Consider the following 22,289-nt stretch of genomic DNA (forward strand, 5'->3'; position numbering starts at 1 on the left):
CTCAGGTAAATTAACCTACATTTAAATGTTTATTGCTGCACGAACATTCTGATATGAGCCCTTCTTCAGCGTGCAATGCAATGGCAATCAATGTCACAACAAGAATACCAATATTCGCCCAAATCAAGAGATCCCAGGAGAGGGAGTTGGGGGGGAAACATGAAAATCAATTAAAAGATATACACACAATACAAATACATGATTATGTCATTACCTAAATGTTTGGCCTACTTATAACCTACTACAAAAAAACCTACTACTAAAAACAAGAAAATTCCTCAGTAAGGCCTGCTGGGGCAAGAGTGCCCAAGCAGTCTATCCTTCGGAAAGTATTCAGACCCCTTGAGTTTTTCAAAATTACGTTATGTTACAGCCTTATTCTAAATTGGATTAAATAAAAACATATCCTCAGCAATCTACACACAATACCCCATAATGACTAAGCAATAACTGTTTTTTGGAACTGAAAAAATAAATACCTTATTTACATAAGTATTCAGACCCTTTGCTATGAGACTCGAAATTTAGCTCAGGTGCATCCTGTTTGCATTGGTCATCTTTGAAATGTCTCTACAACTTGATTGAAGTCCACCTGTGGTAAATTCAATTGATTGGACAGGATTTGGAAAGGCACACACTTGTCTAGATAAAGTCCCACAGCTGATAGTGCATTTCAGAGCAAAAACCGTAGAGCTCTGAGACAGGATTGTGTCGAGGCACAGATCTGGGGAAGGGTACCAAGAAATGCCTGCAGCATTGAAGGTCCCCAAGAACATAGTGGCCTCCATCATTCTTAAATGGAAGAAGTTCAGAACCACCAAGACTCATCCTAGAGCTGGCCCAGCCAGAGCCCGGACTTGAACCCGATCGAACATCTCTGGAGAGACTTGAAAAGAGCTGTGTGTAATAGGGTTGGTTATGTTTCCACTTGCCTCTGAAGAAAGGTGTATTCAATGTTCAAGCATTCTTATTGGTTGGTTCAACTCTGATGATTGTGATTGGCCCCGCATGCAGATAGGGGGAGATTGCGAATGTCAGGTCTCCCCAGTATGAAAATGTGATGCAAGGGGTAGGTCACATTCTGAATACTGTTTTCTATTTTACAATGTGTACAAGTTTGCTGTACATTACTGATTTATACATGTGTGGGAATATGGTACCTGTTAGGGATTGAGGGGCTTTCTGGGATGTGCTTTGGCATATGATCGCTGTAAATAAGTGTGTTAGCTAGTATACACCGATGTAATAGTCACATAAGCCCACTGCTAACACAGTTGTTTTCATGCTACAGATTTGACCATCAACAGCCATCAACATCGTTAAGCTCTGCACAACTACCGTGCTGTTTCCTATTTAACAACAGAAATAAATAATGCTCAACTGGGACCACTGTCTGGGGTGATTTATTTGGACAAAACACAATGCAAGGAGAGTACGATTTACATCTGTTACATGTGCAGCAATGCTCCCCATCCAAACTGACAGAGCTTGAGAGGATATGCAGATAGGAATGGGAGAAACTCCCCAAAAACAGGTGTGCCAAGCTTGTAGTGTCATACCCAAGAAGACTCGAGGCTGTAATCGCTGCCAAAGGTGTTCAACAAGGTACAGAGTAAAGTTTGTGAAAAAAATTTAAAAACCTGTGTTTGCTTCGTCATTATGGGGTATTGTGTGTAGATTGATGAGGGGGAAAAACAATTTTAGAAATTTTAGAATAAGGCTGTAATGAAACAAAATGTGGAAAAAGTCAAGGGGTCTGAATACTTTCCGAATGCAATGCATCTCTCTTTGGAGAAGTCATTTATCCCCATATCCTCCCCTATATGGTGCCTTCACCAATTCAATACCCATATAAAGTAAGGCACTTAGATCATGATTATGGCTATTGAAATGCCTGACAACAGGTGATTTTTCATCATGGCTGCGAATGGAGCTCTTATGCTCACATATCCTTGTCTTAACTCCACATTTGGTCTTATCCGCATAATAAAAGTTACAGGAACACTTAAGGAGATATACAACATATTTCGTGTTACATGTTATTCTACCTCAAACCTTTATCCTCTCACCCGGTTGGGGATGGATAAGAAAGTTCCCTCTGATCATGGCATAACAGCGGACACAGTCGTGACAAGGGAAATTGCGATCAGGAATGATACACAAAATGTGCTGCTTTTTTTCTTAGGTCAATATGAGTTTCCTAAACAATCCCTTAAATTTGAGGGTCTCTTATAGCAAAACCTCAGAGGGGATACAAACGCTTTACCAAAGCTGGGGTCTCTGTGTAATATGTGCCAATGTCAATTAACCACGTCCTTGATCGACCTTGAAATAGGACTGTAGATGGACACCAACGTTGCTGAGAGAGGAGAGGGATTCCTTTGATGTGGTTGCAATAATGCATTCCGCTCGTCTTACTCTCTAAAGGCAATTGTCCAATAATGACTCTTTATACTCTCTTGTTTAGAATCGTTCACAGAAATCTTTGGCATGTACATTGAATGATAAATCACAGTCACAAATGTGCCTAATGCGAAGGAGTTGGCTATATGGTAAAAAAAAAAAAAAGTATGATAACTGTTGAAATGAAGAAAGGGATTTCAATACGGTTATTTTCTGTACACCTCAGTGTGCAAGCAATTGCCATCTTTCCAAAAAGGAAACATGTTCTTTATCGGATCCTAACGTAATTTAATGGATGGCATTAATGAATTCATGTATGTATAAAATTCTTCCAATTTAAGATCATTACCTGACCAAATGAAAAAAAGATGTCATCGATCTCATAAAACACTTTGATAAACTTAGAATAGGAGATTATTACCATATAAAAAGTCCAACTCAAATTTCCCCTTTCGTTACAAGCCCATAAATACATTTGCATAATTGGGCACAACTGGCAATCCCATAGCAGTTCCTTAAACCTGAAGATAATGGTCTTCAAACATTTCTACAGGTTCAAGGAACTGCTATGGGATTGCCAGTTTTGCCCAATTATGCAAATGTTTCATGGGCTCGTACCGAACGTTTGTGCGGCAATACAAATGTACGTTTATTTACCTATTTCTGATCTTTGGATTATACACACACGCACGCACGCACGCACGCGCACGCACGCACGCACGCACGCACGCACGCACGCACGCACGCACGCACACACACACACACACACACACACACACACACACACACACACACACACACACACACACACACACACACACACACACACACACACACACACACACACACACACACACGAGATACGAGGATCCAGCACCCAAATTAAGTTTAAGGTGGAGTCCAGCACGATGTTTGTACTTTCTATGATATTAGAAGATGATTAGCCTACTCATTTTTTTCTATTGGTGACGGCGTGAATTTTTTGGGGGAATATTAGAAGGTTTGTGGCGCATGCAGACCTCAAAATTGGTATTAAATTTAATTTCAAGTGGCATTAAAAAGGTCTTATAAAATCAAAAATTATACTTGATGGAACCTGCAAATACAGAGATACAATCCATGCTGCTGGAGGTCCTCAAGATGGCCACCACCATTCCATCGTTTGTTCGTTGTCGGTAGTCACGCACCGTCATCCATTCTGGGCACCCAGCCCACGGAACAGCAGTGGTAGCCAGAGGGAGAGAGAAAAACATGGATGAGGGAGGGATCCATTCTGATTAGAAGTATTCGACCTCACCCTCACATGCTTAGGGATCGATTGCCATTTATCTGTGTGGTAGAGAGCGTTGTCGACTCTGGTCCCCCTCTGGCTCCTGGTATCTATGCTGACTGGGTGTCTTCTCCCAACAGCAGCAGGCCTAGACTGGGGCTGAAAGCTCCTTTTCAATTGTGTGGGAGCTCTTTAAATCAAAATCAGGCCCAGTTGTGGCATGCCTGGGCCAACTCCCATCTTCAAGGAGCACAGCAATGAATCAATTAGAAAACACAAGGGAGAAACACAGCAAGCCATAGATCGTGTAAAATTAGAATGAGGTGAAAAATAAAAGCAAAATGGCGCACACTGCTGTTCATGCTCCCAAGTGATTTTGAAGTTACAACATTTTGACCCTTAGGGCTCATCAGGCATCCATCCATTGTAACAAAATCATCTGGGCGCATGAGGTAGTTCCCCCTATAACTCCAGCACATGCAAAAAAAAAACATGATGTATTTTCTTCAGCTTTTGTACGAAAATTAAGGAATACAGAATATATTAAATAAAAGGTCACTGCCAAAGAAATCATACTAAATTAGAATGAGGCACACAAAATATATTAAATAAAAGGTTACTGCAACTCAAAACACATTAAAAAAAAAGACTGGTCTCCAAATGGGGGGAAACCTAGGGAAGGCAACAGTGTTTGCATAAGCATTTACAGTATAACTGACGGTGAAGATCTAAGTTTAATATTGTTAACAAGAAATTATGAAATAATATACTGAACAAAATATAAACGCAACATGCAACAATTTCAACGATTTTACTGATTTACAGTTCATATAAAGGAATTAATTAGGCCCTAATCTATGTATTTCACATGAATGGGCAACCATGGGTGGGCAGGGGCATAGGCCCACCCATTTGGATTCCAGGCCCAGCCAATCAGAATGAGTTTTTCCCCACAAAAGGGCTTTATTACAGACCGAAATACTCCTCAGTTTCAACAGCTGTCCGGGTGGCTTGTCTCAGAAGATCCCGCAGGGGAAGAAGCCGGATGTGGAGGTCCTGGGCTGGCGTGGTTACACGTGGTCTGCGGTTATGAGGCCGGTTGGACTTCCTGCTAAATTCTCAAAAACGACGTTGGAGGCAGCTTATAGGAGAGAAATAAACATTCAATACTCTGGCAACAACTCTGGTGGACATTCCTGCAGTCGGAATGCCAATTGCATGCTCCCTCAAAACTTGAGACATCTGCAGCATTGTTTTGTGTGATAAAACTACACATTTTAGTGTGGCCTTTTGTTCCCAGCACAAGCTGCACATAGGTAATGATCATCCTGTTTAATAAGCTTCTTGATATGCCACACCTATCAAGTGGAGGGACTACCTAGGCAAAGGAGAAATGCTCACTAACAGGGATGTAAACAAATTTGTGCACAACATTTGAGAGAAATAAGCTTTGTGTGTATGGAAAAATTCGGGGCTCTTTTTTTTCAGCTCTTGAAATATGTTGCGTTTATATTTTTGTCACTGTAAATAATTTAAAATCATAATAGCTACGAGGTCAAATCTTTATTTTCGACATATACTGTTCATTTGCACCTCACAAACCTCTTTCAAGATTGATCTTTTTGCACATACTGTGGTGTTGTGTTCTTCAAATGCATCAAAAATGCACAGTAAATGTTTAAAAAAAATGTTTTTCAAGCATGCCTTTTGATTAGGGCATTGACCAGAATGATTGCACCTATACAGTTTCTGTCCTGTTTAAAACCACATGTCACAGTTCAAGGTACCCTTCTGACTGGATGTGCGTATGTTTTTCAGCTTTTGTACCCTTCTGACTGAAACATTGTTCAAATTCAATCTAAACAATATTGCTGAAACATGCAATGCACTGAGCAGTGAACAGATTTGTCCCTGTGTGTGTCCTCTTGAGTTCTCATATCTTCTTTCATGGAGAAGTACTTGTCGCAGCAGTGTGCGTCATCATGTGTTTCTTCAGGGTTACATTGAGCCTAAAGCATTCACCACAATCATGACATCGATACGGTTTCTCTCCTGTGTGAGTCCTTAAGTGCTCTGTCAGTTTTTCCTTTCGGTTAAAGCACTTCCCACAATCTTGGCATTGATGCGGTTTCTCTCCTGCATGAACTTGCATGTGGCGATTAAGATTTATAACACCTAGTCCACACACAGGGCACTTGCATGATTTCCCCCCTGTGTGACTCGCCATATGCGATCTCAGGTTTCCCTGCAGTTTGTAGCATTTGCCACATTGCTTACAGCTGTATGGTTTTGTTCCAGTGTGGGATCTCATATGGTCTGTCAGGTGCTCCTTCCGCGTGTAGCATTTCCCACATACATTGCATTGAAATGGCCTCTCTCCTGTATGGAGCTTCTTGTGACGACTTAAGTGAGATAGAAATGTAAAGCATCTGGCACAGAAAGGGCACTTGTATGGTTTCTCCCCTGTGTGTATCCTCAGATGATCTATTAGTCTTGTGTTTAGAGCGAAGCATTTGCCACAATAATGACAGCAGTACGGTTTCTCCCGTGTGTGTGTTAACATATGCACGTGCAGGCAATACTTGCGGTTAAAGCATTTACCACAGTCTTTGCACTCAAATGGTTTCTCACCGGTGTGAGTTCTCTTGTGTGTTTTCAAATGACATGGTCTGTCATAGGTTGCTGTGCATTCAGTACAACTGTAGGACCTCTTCCTTGTGTGATCCCTCAATGGCTCTATCAGCTCACTGGTTGTCTTGACCTCAGCGCAGATGTAAGAGCTTTGTCCTTTCTTTAACCGTGTTCTCTTGATTTTTAGAGGCTTTAGCTGTGTGAGGGGAGCATAACTGGTTGATTCTGATATTCCGTCATCCTCTCCATCAGGTTTTGTTTGGATCTGTTCTGCTGCAATTGTGGATAGGGAGTCCCTCTTGCTGTTCTTCCCAGTTTGGTAAAAGTGTGAGCCCTGATCACTGTCACTTTCCACACAGGGAATGAAGAACTCTGTGTCCTCTTGATCACTCCAAACCTGCTCAGAGTGCTGCTGGTCAGAGGGAACCTCATCTTCAGAGACAGTGAGAGTGAGCTGCAGGGGGTCTGGAAGGAAAGATAGGAAATAACGTTCAAGAAAAATCTACACATTTCAATAAATAATCTACCTCTGTGACTTGACTCTTAACATGATTTATTAGCTAATGTTAGCTTCACCCACATAGCGTAGATATGACTGATGAAGGAGCCAAATAGTTTATTCAATCAATTTATGTTTCAAATTCATAATGAATTTCTGTTGTATGTGTAATTGTCACTAAACAGTTAAAAGGCCTATAGGCTCCAAGGCCAATTGGGAGTGACAGGAATGGCAGCCACACAGTCTTTTGACCGTGCGTCCATACAACCATGCCATCAAATCATATTTTTTAAATCAAATTCTATTTATCACATGCTTCGTAGACAACAGGTGTAGACTACCAATGCTTACGGATCCATTTCCAACAATGCAGAGTTAAAGATTAGATTTCTTTAAAAAGATACAGTTGAAGTCGGAAGTTTACATACACTTACTCTGAATCGGGGGAGGATTGGCAAAAATGTATGGCTTGTTTTCGGTTTTCAATCTTCAATAGTTTAAATGATTTAAATGATAGTAATAAATAAAAAAGACAAATTAATTCCAAATGGATATCTAAAACACAATCCAGACTCTAAAAATCAAACATATTTGGGTCAGTATCAATGCGTGACATCACGTCCGTAACACAGCCTGCACCCGCATTGTGTAAGACCGATTCAAATGTAAAAACTTTCCCGGCTTTCAATCTTCAATAGCTCGTACACAAAGCGTGCCATGACAATGAGAATGCTATATTCTGAATCAAGGGAGGATGGACAAACCCAATGCGTGACGTGATGTCACGTGCGTTGTGTAAGAGCTATTGAAGATTGAAATCCCACATTTTTTTAAAGGTGTGGATTGTTCTCCATCAACTCTGTTTCAGAATACACCATCTTGATAGTCATGGCATACTTGGTTCAATAGCTATTGACGAGAGCACCGAATATCCAATATGAAACAAATTTTACCTCAGTGCCTTAAACGCCTTAAGAGTGCATTCTTGGGCTAACTTCCACCAGGGTTGCCATGTTCGCAGTTTTGCACCCAGTAGCCTATTACTTTATAAGACATTGTAGGCTACCATTTGATACAATACATATGTTGAAATCAAATTTTATTGGTCACATACACATGGTTAGCAGATGTTAATGCGAGTGTAGCGAAATGCTTGTGCTTCTAGTTCTGACTATATGCAGTAATATCTAACAAGTAATCTAACAAATTCACAACTACCTTATACACACACAAATGTAAAGGGATAATTAGAATATGTACAGTTGAAGTCGGAAGTTTACATACACTTAGGTTGGAGTCATTAAAACTTGTTTTTCAACCACTCCACAAATTTCTTGTTAACAAACTATAGTTTTGGCAAGTCGGTTAGGACAAGTTTACATACACTAAGTTGACTGTGACTTTAAACAGCTTGGAAAATTCCAGAAAATGATGTCATGGCTTAAGAAGCTTCTGATAGGCTAATTGACATCATTTGAGTCAATTGGAGGTGTACCTGTGGATGTATTTCAAGGCTTACCTTCAAACTCAGTGCCTATTTACTTGACATCATGGGAAAATCCAAAGAAATCAGCCAAGATCAGCCAAAAAATGGTAGACTTCCACAAGTCTGGTTCATCCTTGGGAGCAATTTCCAAAGCCTGAAGGTACCACGTTCATCTATACAAACAATAGTAAGCAAGTATAAACACCATGGGACCACGCAGTCGTCATACCGCTCAGGAAGGAAACATGTTCTGGCACCTAGAGATGAACGTACTTTGGTGCGAAAAGTGAAAATCAATCCCAGAACAACAGCAAAGGACCTTGTGAAGATGCTGGAGGAAACGGGTACAAAAGTATCTATATCCACAGTAAAACAAGTCCTATATCGACATAATCTCTTTCTGTCTTTCTCTCGGAGGACCTGAGCCCTAGGACCATGCCTCAGGACTACCTGGTATGATGACTCCTTGCTGTCCCCAGTCCACCTGGCTGTGCTGCTGCTCCAGTTTCAACTGTTCTGCCTGCGGTTATGGAACCCTGACCTGTTCACCGGACGTGCTTGTTGCACCCTCGACAACTACTATGATTATTATTATTTGACCATGCTGGTCATTTATGAACATTTTAACATCTTGACCATGTTCTGTTATAATATCCACCCTGCACAGCCAGAAGAGGACTGGCCACCCCTCATAGCCTGGTTCCTCTCTAGGTTTCTTCCTAGGTTTTTGGCCTTTCTAGGGAGTTTTTCCTATGGAGTTTTCCTAGCCACCGTGCTTCTTTCACATGCTTTGCTTGCTGTTTGGGGTTTTAGGCTGGGTTTCTGTACAGCACTTTGAGATATCAGCTGATGTACGAAGGGCTATATAAATACATTTGATTTGATTTGATAATCTGAAAGGCCGCTCAGCAAGGAAGAAGCCGCTGCTCCAAAACGCCATAAAAAAGCCAGACTACGGTTTGCAACTGTACATGGGGACAAAGATTGTACTTTTTGGAGAAATGTCCTCTGGTCTGATGAAACAAAAATAGAACTGTTTGGCCATAATGACCATCGTTACGTTGGAGGAAAAAGGGGGAGGCTTGCAAACTGAAGAACACCATCCCAACCATGAAGCACGGGGGTGGCAGCATCATGTTGTGGGGGTGCTTTGCTGCAGGAGGGACTGGTGCCCTTCACAAAATAGATGGCATCATGAGGAAGGAAAATTATCTGGATATATTGAAGCAACATCTCAAGACATCAGTCAGGAAGTAAAAGCTTGGTTGTAAATGGGTCTTCCAAATGACCCCAAACATACTTCCAAAGATGTGGCAAAATGGCTTAAGGACAACAAAGTCAAGGTATTGGAGTATCCATCACAAAGCCCTGACCGCAATCCTATAGAAAATGTGTGGGTAGGACTGAAAAAGAGTGTGTGAGCAAGGAGGCCTACAAACCTGACTCAATTACACCAGCTCTGTCAGGAGGAATGGGCCAAAATTCACCCAACTTATTGTGGGAAGCTTGTGGAAGACTACCTGAAACATTTGACCCAAGTTAAACAATTTAAAGGCAATGCTACCAAATACTAATTGAGTGTATGTAAACTGCTGACCCACTGGGAATTTGATGAAAGAAATAAAAGCTGAAATAAATCATTCTCTATTATTTTGACATTTCGCATTCTTAAAATAAAGTGGTGATCCTAACCGACCTAAGACAGGGAATTTTAACTAGGATTAAATGTCAGGAACTGTGAAAAACTGAGTTTAAATGTATTTGACTAAGGTGTATGTAAACTTCCGACTTCAACTGTACATATAAATGTATGGATGAGCGATGGCGTGTGGCATAGGCAAGATGCAGTAGATGGTATAGAATACAGTATATACAGTCGTGGCCAAAAGTTTTGAGAATGACACATTAATTTCCACATAGTTTGCTGCTTCAGTGTCTTTAGATATTTTTGTCAGATGTTACTATGGAAAACTGAAATATAATTTCAAGCATTTCATACGTGGCAAAGGCTTTTATTGACAATTAGATGAAGTTGATGCAAAGAGTCAATATTTGCAGTGTTGACCATTCTTTTTCAAGACCTCTGCAATCCGCCCTGGCATGCTGTCAATTAACTTCTGGGCCATATCCTGACTGATGGCAGCCCATTCTTGCATAATCAATGCTTGGAGTGTGTCAGAATTTTTTGTTGTTGTTGTTGTTTTGATTGAGAATTGACCACAAGTTCAATGGGATTAAGGTCTGGGGAGTTTCCTGAGTTTCCTTGATAATTTATTGTTAAAACGAGAGGCTGCCTGGATCTTTAATTTAAAGACCCTTGCTCCCTTCGGTCTCAACATAGACTTTGATCTGAAGCCATTCTTGTGATTATTGTGATTTTGCCATTGTAATTGTTTGTTAGATACATTTTAGACTACAAATGCTATGATCGTATGCTATCCATTTGTTTGTCTTTTTGTATGTTCTTTGTATGCCATATTTTTTTTAATATTTGAGTTAACCAATGATATTAGGCCACACTTGGCCATGATTACAAACACCTGTGTGTCTCTTGACACTATAAATGACGCATCTCGCACTGTTTGTGATGATACCCTGATGAAGACAGCTTTGCTGTTTGTGTTTTTTGTGACATTATATGCTAGCTTGAAAAATGGGTGTCTGATTATTTCTGGCTGGGTACTCTGCTGACATAATCTAATGTTTTGCATTCGCTGTAAAGCCTTTTTGAAATCGGACAGTGTGGTTAGATAAAGGAGAGTCTTGTCTTTAAAATGCTGTAAAATAGTCATATGTTTGAAAAATTGAAGTTTTTGTATTTTTGAGGAATTTGTCATTCGCGCCACGCCTATCATAGGATATTGGAGCAGGTGTTCCGCTAGCGGAACGTCTAGATGTAAGAGGTTAATCTAACCACACTGTCCGATTTCAAAAAGGCTTTACAACGAAAGCAAAACATTAGATTATGTCAGCAGAGTACCCAGCCAGAAATAATCAGACACCCATTTTTCAAGCTAGCATATAATGTCACATAAACCCAAACCACAGCTAAATGCAGGACTAACCTTTGATGATCTTCATCAGATGACACCCCTAGGACATTATGTTATACAATACATGCATGTTTTGTTCAATCAAGTTCATATTTATATCAAAAACCAGCTTTTTACATTAGCATGTGACGTTCCGGTGAATTTACTAAATTACTCACGATAAACGTTCACAAAAAACATAACAATTATTTTAAGAATTATAGATACAGAACTCCTTTATGCAATCGCTATGTCCGATTTTAAAATAGCTTTTCGGCAAAAGCACATTTTTCAATATTCTGAGTAGATAGCCCAGCCATCATGGCTAGCTATTTTGAACCCCACCAAGTTTGGCCCTCACCAAACTCCGATTTACTATTAGAAAAATTTGATTACCTTTGCTGTTCTTCGTCAGAATGCACTCCCAGGACTTCTACTTCAATAACAAATATTGGTTTGGTTCAAAATAATCCATAGTTATGTTCAAATATCCTCTGTTTTGTTTGTGCGTTCAAGACACTATCCGAAGGGTGACGAAGGGTGACGCGCCCGACGCGTTTCGTGACAAAAAAATATTTGCATTACCGTACTTCGAAGCATGTCAACCGCTATTTAAAATCAATTTTTATGCGAATTTTCTCGTAAAAAAAGCGATGATATTCCAACCGGGAAACCCTGTTTCAGTTCAAAGATGAAAAAATAAAAACATGGTGTCGCCTCGTGCACGCGCCTCAGTCTCATGGTTCTCTGATCGACCACTATCCAAATGCGCTACTGTTTTTCAGCCAGGGGCTCCAAAGGCATCATTCACCGGTTTGCCGCCTTCTGAGAGCCTATGGGAGCCGTAGGAAGTGTCACGTTACAGCAGAGATCCTCAGTTTTCAATAAAGAGAGTGTAGAAGCCCAAGAAATGGTCAGAGACGGCACTTCCTGTAAGGAATCTTCTCAGATTTTTGCCTGCCATATGAGTTCTGTTATACTCACAGACACCATTCAAACAGTTTTAGAAACTTTAGGGTGTTTTCTATCCAAAGCCAATAATTATATGCATTTTGTAGTTTCTGGGCAGTAGTAATAACCAGATTAAATCGGGTACGTTTTTTATCCGGCCGTGCAAATACTGCCCCCTATCCACAACAGGTTAATTTAAGTGGACAGAGATTTGAGTCTGTATGTTGACAGCAGCCTCTCTATGTTACTGATGGCTGTTTAACAGTCTGATGGCCTTGAGATAGAAGCTGTTTTTCAGTCTCTCGTTCCCAGCTTTGATGCACCTGTACTGACCTCGCCTTCTGGATGATAGCGGGGTGAACAGGCAGTGGCTCGGGTGGATGCTGTCCTTGATCATCTTTTTGGCCTTCCTGTGACATCAGGTGCTGTAGGTGTCCTGGAGGGCAGGTAGTTTGCCCCCGGTGATACGTTGTGCAGACCGCACTACCCTCTGGAGAGCCTTGTGGTTGAGGGCGGTGCAATTGCCGTACCAGTCGGTGATACAGCCCGACAGGATGCTCTCGATTGTGCATCTGTAAAGGTTTGTGAGTGTTTTAGATGACAAGACAAATTTATTCAGCTACCTGAGGTTGAAGAGGCGGTGTTGCGCCTTCTTCACCACGCTGTCTGTGTGGGTGGACCATTTCAGTTTGTCCGTGATGTGTACGCCGAGGAAATTTAAACTTTCCACCTTCACTACTGTCCCATCGATGTGGATAGGGGGGGTGCTCCCTATGCTGTTTCCTGTAGTCCACGATCATCTCCTTTGTTTTGTTGACGTTGAGTGAGAGGTTATTTTCCTGACACCACACTCCGTGGGCTCTCACCTCCTCCCTGTAGGCCGTCTCGACGTTGTTGGTAATCAGGCCTACCACTGTAGTGTAGTCTGCAAACTTGATGATTGAGTTGGAAGCGTGCATTGCTACGAAGTACAGGAGATGGCTGAGAACGCACCCTTGTGGGGCCCCAGTGTTGAGGATCAGCGGGGTGGAGATGTTTCCTTCCTTCACCACCTGGGGGAGGCCCGTCAAAAACTCTAGGACCCAGTTGCATAGGGCAGGGTCGAGACCCAGGGCTTCGAGCTTAATGATGAGCTTGGAAGGTACTATGGTGTTAAATGCTGAGCTGTAGTTAATGAACAGCATTCTTGCATAGGTATTCCTCTTGTCCAGATGGGATAGGGCAGTGTGCAGGTGATTGCATTGTCAGTGGACCTATTGGGGCGATAAGCACATTGGAGGGGGTCTAGGGTATCAGGTAGGGTGGTGGTGATATGCTCCTTGACTAGTCTCTCAAAGCACTTCATGATGACAAAAGTGAGTGCAATGGGGCGATAGTAATTTAGTTCAGTTACCTTAGCTTTCTTGGGAACAGGAATAATGGTGGCCATCTTGAAGCATGTGGGGACAACAGACTGGGATAGGGATTGGTTGAATATGTCCGTAAACACACCAGCCAGCTGGTCTGCGCATGCTCTAAGGACGCGGCTAGGGATGCCGTCTGGGCCGGCAGCCTTGCAAGGGTTAACACGTTTAAATGTTTTACTCACATTGGCCACAGAGAAGGAGAGCCCACAGGCTTTGTTAGCAGGCCGTGTCAGTGGCACTGTATTGTCCTCAAAGCGAGCAAACTAGTTGTTTAATTTGTCTGGGAGCAAGACATCGATGTCCGCGACGGGGCTGGTTTTCTTTTTGTAATCCGTTATTGACTGTAGACCCTGCCACATACGTCTCGTGCTTGAGCCGTTGAATTGCGACTCTACTTTGTCTCTATACTGACGCTTGTTTGATTGCCTTGCGGAGGGAATAGCTGCACTGTTTGTATTCGGTCATGTTTCCGGTCGCCTTGCCATGACTAAAGGCGGTGGTTCACGCTTTCAGTTTTGCGCGAATGCTGCCATTAATCCACGGTTTCTGGTTAGGGAAGGTTTTAATAGTCCCAGCGGGTACGACATCTCTGATGCACTTGCTAATAAACTCGCTCAATCTTGAAGCGTGGAATCTGATTGTTCAGACCAGCGTTGTATTGATCTGAGCATGGGCGTTTCCTGTTTAAGTTTCTGTCTATAGGCTGGGAGCAACAAAATGGATTCATGGTCAGATTTTCCAAAGGCAATTGCAGCAGGAGGGCTTTGTATGCATCGCAGAAGTTTGAGTAGCAATGATCCAGAATTCTGCCAGCTCATGTCGCACATTCGATATGCTGATAGAATTTAGGGAGTATTGATCTTAAGTTAGCTTTGTTAAAATCCCTAGCTACAATAAATGCAGCCTCAACATGTATGGTTTCCAGTTTACATAGAGTCCAGTGAAGTTCTTTCAGGGCCCACAAGGTATCTGCTTGGGGGGGGGATATACACGGCTGTGACTATAATTGAAGAGAATTCTCTTGTAAGATAATGCGGTCGGCATTTGATTGTAAGGAATTCTTGGTCAGGTGAACAAAAAAATGACTTGAGTTCCTGTATGTTGTTGTGAATACACCATGAGTCGTTAATCATAAGGCATACACCCCCGCCCTTCTTCTTACCAGAGAGATGTTTGTTTGTCGGCGCAATGTGTGAAGAAACCGGGTGGCTGTACCGACTCTGACAACGTATCCCGAGTGAGCCATGTTTCTGTGAAACAGAGAATGTTACAATCTCTGTCTCTCTGGAAGGCAACTCGTGCCCTAATTTCGTCCACCTTGTTATCTAGAGCATTAGCGAGTAATATGCTAGGAAGCGGTGGATGGTGTGCTCGCCTTCTGAGTCTGACCAGTGGGCCGCTCCATCTGCCTCTCCTGCGGCGACCACGCTGTTTTGGGTCGGCCTCTGGGATAAGATCGCATGTCCAGGGTGGAGATCCGAGCAAAGGATCCGCTTTGGGAAATATGTATTCCTGGTCGTAATGATGGTAAGTTGACATCGCTTTTATATCCAACAGTTCTTCCCGGCTGTTTGTAATAACACTTGAGATTTTCTGGGATAAGAATGTAAGAAATAGTACATAAGAAAATTCTTAACTGCATACTTTTGTAAGGACCTGAAGTGAGGCGACCATCTCTGTTGGCGCCATCATCTCTAAAAATGACTGGAATCATTGCATATCAATTTGTGCCACTTGCGTAGCCTACCTGGAGCTGGCAAAAAAAAAGAATTAATAAATAGCCGATAACTTCAGTGTATTGTTGTAGTAGCCTTGTGTTATTACGCAATTATTAATGGAAATGTTTAGTTAATTAAATTGGAAGTTATCAAAGCTCTATTGCAATTGCCGATGAGTTGTTAGAACGCATTAGATCAGATTAGGCTAGAGGTAAAAAAATAAACACTGGCGGTTGTTGACAAGCATATTCAGTTCATACACATATTATGAATATTTAATTTAGTGATTGAAATTACAACCCCATCCTCAGTATCCTATTTCAGCAGGCTAGTGGGCAACAGAAGCACTTCTTACCTCGAAATCGCCAAACTATTCATGTTGAATAAATTAGTCTGTTAATTTGAATGAATCAAGCTGCTAAATTGTTCAGTTTACATCTTGCCTACATTTTTCCTAGGCTACTGTAGACTATCTGAAATTAGATGTAGGCCTTTCAGTGACTTTAGGCTACCTGCATCTAGCTCAGAAACCATACAAAAGTTGAATTACAATCATAAACCCAGATTTGAGTCTGTAGCCTATGCTATTGAAATGACAAGTGCATCTCGCAAATGGTCCATTAATAACTGTTTGGAGTCTTAACATCTGGCACATAATGGCACATTTGCCAGAAAATAGCCTAACATTTAAAAAAAAAAGATTTGTCCAAGTGTTTCTTGCTCTGAGATTGAGATCCTCTGTCCAACTTTCATCACTCAAACTCTCCTGTCGGATTTATCTATAGTTATGCACATGCCAAAAGGGATTCAAGCCCTGAATTCTGATTGGCTGAAAGCCGTGGTATATCAGACCATATACCTTAGGTATGACAAAAAAAGTACTTTTATGTTGGTAACCAGTTTATAATAGCAATAAGGCACACTGGGGGTTTGTGGTATATGGCCAATAACGGCTGTATCCGGGCACTCCGCATTGCGTCATGTGAAATGAGTCTTAGCAGTGGTATATTGGCCATATACCATACCCCCTCGTGCCTTATTGCTTAATCATAGCAGTCAAACAAGTTAAATCGACATCCATTGATGGAAAATTATCTGGCGACTTTAATAAGGGCAAATTATCTTTTCTATTGCAACATATTCAAATTAGTTTATTACATAATGTCATAGTCTGCAATAATTATTATTTTGATGGAAACCGAATTTTGCCTCTAACGTAGTTCCAAGTTACGTCGGTATTCCTTCTTAATTGGCTCGATAACATTATGGGGAAATGGTTTATTGTATACATGTGGCAACTCTCTGGGGAAAAAGGGGGCTAGTTTTCAGGCCTTTTCAGCATTTAAGTGGTCACTGAACCTGGCAACCCCTGACTTCCAACACTCTCCATTGTGCCTAAATGAATAAGAAGGAATGCTCTGGACAAGAGCGTCTGTTAAATTACGCATTTAAAAATGTAACGTAAACATATAACACTTGCCTACCTGCTTTATGTAATTTCAGATCGGGATTAAAAACCGAATCCAGCAGCCTCTGCAGGCGTTGATTCTCCTCCTTTGAACGTGATATCTCATCCTGGTACTCTGCAAACGCCTTTTCCACTACCACGGATATCTCTACAGCCACTGTTGTTAATCGATCGGAGAGAAACGCTTGCAACAACTGTAATTTTGACATTTTGGTTGAAATGTCCGTCTACTTGTTCTATTTTTGTGATTCGGTTAATACGACGCTTCAACAACGTCTAGTCAGCAACACTTAAAGAAGTATTTCCGGGTCACGGAATATCGAACATTTTCTAAATATAAGTCCCGCACGTTATAGTAGAAAAGTATCAATAACTTGCATTGATTCATGATATATGAAACATTATTCTGTAAACATTAACAATGATTCATATTTGTTTATATTTAAATGACATTTACATTAAATGTGGGAACATGTTCCATGTTCAAATAAATGCCCCACTGTATATGGAATACATATTGGCTTAAAGAGCAAAAACTATTCTGGGGGTCACAGTAAAAGTATTGTAGGGAATACTCAGTAAGGTCTGTAGAATGCATATATGGTGCCATTTCATGGGGCTCTGAATAATACGGAGTGTTGTTGGCCTTTTACTGTGGTCAAACAGCTTACAATTTAGTGCCTGGACACTATACGGTACAAACTGAAGGCAAAACGCCCCAAGAACAAACAGGAACAAGCTAGCCTTAAAAATTGTCAAAGACTCCAGCCACCCTAGTCATAAACTGTTCTCTCTGCTACCGCACTGGAAGCAGTACCGGAGCGCCAAGTCTAGGTCCAAGAGGCTCCTAAATAGCTTCTACCCCCAAGCCATAAGACTCCTGAACAGCTAATTATTTACTGCTACCCTTTGTATTTGTCACATGCGCCGAATACAGCAGGTGTTGCCCTTAACCAACAATGCAGTTTTAATAAAATACCTAAAAAAAGTAAGAGATAAGAATAACAAATTATTAATTTGATTTGAACTGAAGACAGCTGCAGTAAAGGCCAGGCCATCGCCAGGGAAGAAACCCAGCATCTGGCGATGTCTATGGATTACAGACTTCTTGCAGTCATTGACTGCAAAGGATTTGCAACCAAGTATTAAAAGTCACAATTTAATTTATGATTAGGTTAGTTTGTTCAATTACTGTTGAGCCCCTAAAATTGGGGGGCTATGCATAAAAATGGTTGTAATTCCTACACGGTTCATACAATAAATTTGACAAAACCCTTAAATGAAAGATGGAAGTCTACACTTAAAGCACATCTTGATTGTTGACTTTCAAATCCATTGTGGTGGCTTACAGAGCCAAAATGATGCAAATTGTGTCCAAATACTTATGGACCTGACTGTATATCACGGTCCCAAGGCATATGAATGAACAGGTTATAGAGCAAACAACAAAATTATCACAACACATAGGCTGTAATGGGGGGGGGCTTGACTTACCCAGTGATTTTACCCACGCACCGCTACGACCAATAGGAACTCTCATTTGCAACTGTTGGACTAATGATTACACCCTAGATCAGCTAGATGCAGGCAAGAGTGTGCAAGGCGGTATTGAATGTGTCACTGTCTGTCACCTTGATTACTCAAAATTCTCTCGGCCCGTGTACCTACGCTGTAAACCTTCATTCATCGGCTAGGTTGTAGCAACCTCATGACGGGTACATGGAAAATGTAGTAGCCTAAACCTATCGATGCTACATTGAGCTGGGCAAATGAATGACAGTCATCCACTATGCTGTAATAGAAATAAGCCCAAGCTCATAAAAAAAAAGTAGCATCCTCCCTCATTTTAAACGGCACCGACCACCACTAAAGTGATTTGCATTGTGGCCAATGTAATGGGCGTAGTAGAAGGCCAGCAACACTCTGTATTATTCATAGCCCCATGAAATGAAACCATATATAGATTCTACAAACCCTACTGAGTACTCCCCGTTTTTCCCGTACAGTGCTATATTTGTGCCATATAGTGTCCAGGCACCTCATTTTAAGACGTTTGACCACAGTAAAAGTCCAGCAACACTTCCTATGACCTAGTTTTTTGTTCAAAGTCATCTGACTTGTATTCTAGGGACTCTAGTGAGTAGACTGGACCCTGGTTTTATGGACACACAATCTATTGTTTTTCCTGTACAGTGCAATTTGTTTGTGCAATTCAACAAAAATTCAGTAAGACTTTTCATAAACATTACATTTAAAAATTGCATCCTTGAACAATAGCACCAGTAAATAAACAAGAATCATACAATCAAAATAATTATTTATTTAAAAAAATATGAATTGTATATTTTTTACCGGTAGGCTTTTATTATGCCGTGATCACACCTAGAGCGTTATTGCGCAAAATGGAACGCAGCATCTGGATATGTGTGCAACAAAAGTTCAACATTTAACTTCTGCTACCATTTCTGTCAAGCCATCTACTCATACTTAGATGCATAAATTCAATAAATCCAAGATATGCACCACACAGAACACACTGTGACTGCCTTTGCAACGCAATGATGCAAGGCAAACGCAGCGTTCCGTTGGAAATTAATGTACTTCTGGTGTACCAAAATGCAATGAGGCTGTCGGTGTGATAGAGGGGTAATGCCTTGTTCACACCAATAGTGTTATAGCGCAAAATAGTACACAGCATATCTGGATATGTGTGCAACAAAAGTTCCACATTCACCTTCTGCTACAGAAAATAGTGCCGACAGAGGGCTGCCTCGCTTGTAGTCCTTAGGAAACTTTGCAGTATTTTTTTAAATGTACTATTTCTTACATTGTTAGCCCAGAAAATCTTAAGTGTTATTACACACAGCCGGGAATAACTATTGAATATCAGAGCGATGTCAACTTACCAGCACTACGACCAGGAATATGACTTTCCCGAAGCGGATCCTTTGTCCGCACCACCCAGGGCATTTGAATTGATTCCAGAGGCAGACCCAAAACAACACTGCCGGTGGAGAGGGAGTCAAGAGTATATTACTCGCTAATGTTCAGTCCCTAGAAAACAAAGTGGACGAAATCAGGGGAAGGGTTGCTTTCCAGTGAGACATCAGGGATTGTAACATACTATGTTTCACGGAAACATGGCTGTCTCGTGGTATGCTCAGTGCGTCGCGCTGACAGGAATAAACATCTCTCCGGGAAGGAGGGTGGGGGTGTATGTTTCATGATTAACGACTCATGGTGTAATTGTAACAACATACAGGAACTCAAGTCCTTTTGTTCACCTGACCTAGAATTCCTCACAATCAAATGCTGACCGTTTATCTCCCAAGAGAATTTTCTTTGGTTATTGTCACAGATGTGTATATCCCCCCCCCCCCCTCAAGCCGATACCACGACGGCCCTCACGGATCTTCACTGGACTTTATGCAAACTGGAAACCATATATCCTGAGGCTGCATTTATTGTAGCTAGGGATTTTAACAAAGCAAATTTGAGGAAAAGGCTACCTAAATTCTATCAGCATATCGACTGTAGCGCTGGAAAAACACTGGACCATCGTTACACTGACTTCCGCGATGCATACAAGGCCCTCCCTCGTCCCCTTCGGCAAATCTGACCATGACTCCATTTTGCTCCTCCCTTCCTCTAGGCAGTAACTCAAACAGGAAGTACCCGTGCTAAGGACTATTCAACGCTGTGTCATGACGTTGGCCTGTGGGTAAGGTTTATGACCCCCCCCATAAATATCTTTCTCCCTTCCCCTCTCTGAATCTACTGAAGGACTTGAATAGCCTGTGTTAAATATAGAGAGTCTGGGAACATCAAACAAATGGGGAAAGGTACCACATATTTTGTTAATAAAACCAGTTGGAAATATGCTTGATAACGTAATGAGTATGGATTTCATTTCAGTTGTCATCTGAGACATTATGATTGATGACAGGACGACATAAACTGTACCTGAGAAAGTATACGCCCTCTAGTTATCAGAGTCACATGGAATTGTTATGCAATTGAAATGTTTGATATTGAAAATGTTTGTTAGGAGATGAAATGTAATTTTAGCTTCCAAACGAGAGAATTGGGTTTTCATAAGGAAAGTGCCCTGCTCGATCAGTGGCCCAACCCTGTGAAGAGACAGGGGTTATAAACGATGAAACACCTCCCTCCCCCTCTCCACTATATAAGCCTTTGACGAAAAGATAACCGGTTGGTTCCAGTACGGGAGGTCTGCAGCCTCTACGTTAGAAGGACACACATGTCAAGTACAGAACTAAGCCAACCTCGGCGTGAGCTCTGGTATGAACTGGTATGAACTTTGAGCTTATTCACTACAGAAGTGCTACTTCCTAGCCGTTGAGTTAGCAGCGGCCGCTGTAACGTGGGCTAGGAAAGGACGGACGACGGATCCAGTCTAACAGACGGACGAAGATACCACCACGTATCCAATTTACCACCAGAGACATTCTTGCGAGGACAGGAAGGTCTGTTGGCCAACCCGGCCAGCATCTACGACCAATCTACCGAGCGCAGCTCAGAGTAAATATTTATTGCATTTTCCTTTTCCAAATGGGCGGTAATTTAGAATGCATAAGATAATGTATTTACGATAGCAAAGCTGCTGTTTCTGTGTTCCTAAATCTTCCCGCTCTTTCATTCAAGCCCAACCCCCTTTCCTTTGTGTAACCAGCTTTCATACAGGTTCCATCCACCAGGACGTTTTCTGTATGACATCATTGTATTCTGTGTATTTGTAATTCTGTGTGATTAGTTAGGTATTTAGTAAATAAATAATTAAACCCAATTTTGTATTGCTGATTCAACTTGTTAGCCAGGGTTCGTGAAGATAACCAAGAATTTACAACTTTCATTATGAGACTGAAAATAAAACAAGGGTTAATATTGACCGCTATCGATGTAAAATATTACAAAGTATTTTAAGAGTTTATTCGGAAGATAACGGCTCTATAAACGTTCTTCCGTGGTGCCCCGACTTTCTAGTTAATTACATTTACATGATTAGCTTAATCAGGTAATATTAATTACAGAGAAATCATTTTATAAGTTAGCATGTCATATCACTTAATCCGGCATAGCCAAAGACACGACAGCTGGTCTGACCAATTGGAATCCACGCTTCAAGATTGTTTTGATCACGCGGACGGGGATATGTTCCGGGTAGCCTCAGAATAATATCGGCGTATACGCTGATTCTGTGAGTGAGTTTTATAAGGAAGTGTATAGGAGATGTTGTACCCACTGTAACCGTTAAAACCTACCCTAACCAGAAACCGTGGATAGACGGCAGCATTCGCACAAAACTGAAAGCGCGTACCACCGCATTTAACCGTGGCAAGGCAACTGGGAATATGGCAGAATACAAACAGAGTAGTTATTCCCTCCACAAGGCAACCAAACAAGC

The 22,289-nt window shown here is 41.4% G+C and overlaps 1 protein-coding gene across 1 annotated transcript; it reads right to left on the reverse strand.

Annotated features, from left to right (window-relative positions):
- Window positions 1–1,387: 1,387 nt before the first annotated feature.
- LOC106587083 (zinc finger protein 501) lies at window positions 1,388–17,181 on the reverse strand. The gene is made up of 2 exons (XM_014175021.2): window positions 16,881–17,181; window positions 1,388–6,769 (listed from the first exon to the last, which is right to left on the reverse strand). The coding sequence occupies exons 1-2, from the start codon at window positions 17,071–17,073 to the stop codon at window positions 5,619–5,621; spliced, it is 1,344 nt and encodes a 447-aa protein (XP_014030496.1). The 5' UTR covers window positions 17,074–17,181; the 3' UTR covers window positions 1,388–5,618.
- Between the last annotated feature and the right edge of the window lie 5,108 nt (window positions 17,182–22,289).

The sequence above is a fragment of the Salmo salar genome, chromosome ssa26, assembly GCF_905237065.1.
Source record: "Salmo salar chromosome ssa26, Ssal_v3.1, whole genome shotgun sequence".
Taxonomy (NCBI): Eukaryota; Metazoa; Chordata; class Actinopteri; order Salmoniformes; family Salmonidae; genus Salmo; species Salmo salar.

Excerpts from the sequence above, each read along its gene's own strand:
- LOC106587083 (XM_014175021.2), bottom strand. The coding sequence starts at position 17,073 with ATGTCAAAATTACAGTTGTTGCAAGCGTTTCTCTCCGATCGATTAACA. Across the intron at positions 6,770-16,880 it reads TCTGAAATTACATAAAGCAG|ACCCCCTGCAGCTCACTCTC; the intron begins GTAGGCAAGTGT and ends CTTTCCTTCCAG.